The following is a 2,530-nucleotide window of genomic DNA, read 5'->3' on the forward strand; positions in this document are numbered from 1 at the left end:
GCCTCCCAAGTAGCTGGGACTATAGGCACCCGCCACAATGCCTGGCTATTTTTGGGTGAAGCCGTCATTGTTGTTTGGCAGCTCCAGGCTTGATTCGAACCCGCCAGCTCAGGTAAATGTGACTGGCTCCTTAGCCACTTGAGCCACAGGCACTGAGCCTGAGTATTGCAATTTTCATACAGTTTTTCCTTTCTTAAAATGTGTTTATGTGTTTTTGACACCCTTTATATTTATTTTAGAACAATGATTTAGGAGGTAAGAAAGTATCAAGGACAAAGAGGAAGACCATATAATAATTCAAACAAGAGATGATTGGACCTGAACTTGGGTTACAGCAGTTATTATGGAGAGGAGAGGAGGGCTGCACATGATACTTGGAGATGGAATTAATATGATTTGGTGCAACCCTCAGGACCAATCAGGTTCATCCTTGCCAAATACATGCTAGATAAGAGGGAATTCTATCCCATAGTCTATCTTGTAGCAGTTTCAAAAAAGGTGATTTACAAATAAGTAGAAGAGAGGCAAGTAGGACAGGAGCCCCCCAAGTTTTTAAATAACGTAACCTGGAGGGAGGCTTGGAGGCATCAGGAACAGTCCGAGTTTTTAAAGGCTTCATTGTCCTGTCCCACTGGGTCAGGATGGCACTTCGGGCTCCATCCCACATTCCAGGGCCTGTGAGGCGGTACTGGTATGGGGTGCATGGTCCAAAGAAAACTTCCCAAGCTAGTCTGGGATCCTTGAGGAACAGAATTGGGATGTTGGGCTTCGCGCCTACACGTGCAGCGAGCTCATCCATGTAGGGAATGTAGTCGAGTTTGTCTTCACAGGTGTTTTTGATCACACCCCTGTGAGGGAGACAAGGATGACTCTTTATTACTTACCCCTTCCCTGCCATTACTGAGTGTCCATTAACAGAGACAGAGTGACCCATTTCCAAGGCACATGGCGGAGGGAGGAGGGGCAAGAGTTCAGTTTTAGGCATACTCAATTTGAGATTCCTTTTAATATCTAAGTGGACCTATCTAGAAAGAGTTGGATTTGGGCAAAGATTAGGGTTAGAGACACAGGTTTTTGAGTGTATATGGTATTTAAAGCCCCAACCCTGGATGAGGCCACCTAGGAATGGGTATGAACAGAAGTGAGAAGAGGTTTCAAGACTAAGTTTGGAACTCACTGAGTTTTAGAAGTGAGGAAGAGGAGGCACCAGCAAATACAGAGAAAGAGCAATCTCAGAGGAGAGGAGAGAATGAACAGAGAATGGATTTTGAGGGTCATGTGAAGACCCCAGATTGCCACCTGAGGGGTGGGGCAGGCTCTGTGTTCCACCAGGAAGACCCATGTCCTCATGTGATGCGTCTAAGGCCAAATGTGTAGTGACAGTGTTTGGATGAAGAACATATTCTTCCGACTCCTAAAGCAGAGTTACTGCCAACCTGCCACACTGCTTCCCTCGGAATGGATTTTATACTTTGCATCCTCTTTCCCCCCGGCAACAGAATATATTGTAAGTTTTCCCTACAGCAAGCTATATTTCGTACCTTTTAATGAGCTGTTCTTTTTCGGTAGCCTCAGCCATCAATTTTTGGGAAGGAGGTATCTTACAGAGCCCTATGAGAAAAATCAGAAACAACTCTAAAGTCATGTGTGGCTCTTCTTTTAAGTTCTTCTCCCTGATTTCTAGCCTCCCTTCATAGCATCTGAGAGTCAAAAGCTCAGAATGGAATTGAAGGCCAGAGGATAATGTTCTGGAATTCAAATCCTCCTCCCAACTCACTCAACCAGGGTCCTCTACTGCCAGAGTTGTAAGGGAAGACGCCTCCGTGGCTCAGCCCTCAGCCTGTGCCTTGCTCCCCAGGCACCTGCACCTGCGTCAGCTGCTCTGCCCCATCCCTCCTTGTCCATGTGCACTGTCTCTCTTTCTGTCTGTCTGTCTATCCAGTCAATGTACATACTTTTGTGCATGTGTGTGTGAGAAAATTATTAGTTGGTTAAATGTAAACACACAAAGGACCCTATTTATAACCCTGCTTTGGTACATCTTCATGGTTGGCCCTATTGTGATTACTGTTCATATTTAAAATAATACAATTATAATTTTTAAAAATGCTTACTGATACAAACCTTGTCCTACTTTCCAGAGGTACGGTAGCAATAAGAATATAAGAGCAACAGCCATCACTTAATGTGCATTTACTGTGTGTCCAGTGCTGTGCTGCCTGATTTGCGGACGTTATGCATTTCACAAAGTTCCTCAGAATGGGTTTATTATCCCCAGTTTACAAATGAAGGGGTTGAGATTTAGACAGGTTCTTACAAAGGTGAGACTGGAGTCTGGCAACTCTGACTCCAGCATCAATGCTCTTACCACATAATTGACAACAAGTAGTTTCCAGTGTCTAAAATATCTTTTATGGGTGTTTCTTAAAGGTTACTATTACTTCAGATCTCAGTTTTATTCACATTGTGCATTATTCCAACATTTTTCTTTGGAAACAATATAAAGTTATATTTCTTTTTTTTTTTTTTT

General features: G+C 43.5%; 1 protein-coding gene across 4 annotated transcripts in view; it reads right to left on the minus strand.

Annotated features, from left to right (window-relative positions):
- Window positions 1-198: 198 nt before the first annotated feature.
- The window catches only part of LOC100953121 (dimethylaniline monooxygenase [N-oxide-forming] 4), a 24,546-nt gene continuing 22,214 nt past the window's right edge, over window positions 199-2,530 (minus strand). For 2 of the 4 annotated variants that reach the window (XM_023510841.1, XM_023510842.1), the window contains 2 exons: window positions 1,542-1,611; window positions 273-848 (listed from right to left, as the gene is read on the minus strand). In XM_023510841.1, coding sequence (XP_023366609.1) covers window positions 425-848; window positions 1,542-1,611 — 494 coding nt within the window. In that variant the 3' untranslated portion in view covers window positions 273-424. Of the gene's footprint in view, window positions 849-1,541; window positions 1,612-2,530 lie in introns of all 4 variants that reach the window. The other 2 variants (XM_023510840.1, XM_023510843.1) reach the window with 2 other exon arrangements.

The sequence above is a fragment of the Otolemur garnettii genome, unplaced genomic scaffold (genome assembly GCF_000181295.1).
Source record: "Otolemur garnettii isolate 467f Iridium unplaced genomic scaffold, OtoGar3 scaffold00016, whole genome shotgun sequence".
Lineage (NCBI taxonomy): Eukaryota > Metazoa > Chordata > Mammalia > Primates > Galagidae > Otolemur > Otolemur garnettii.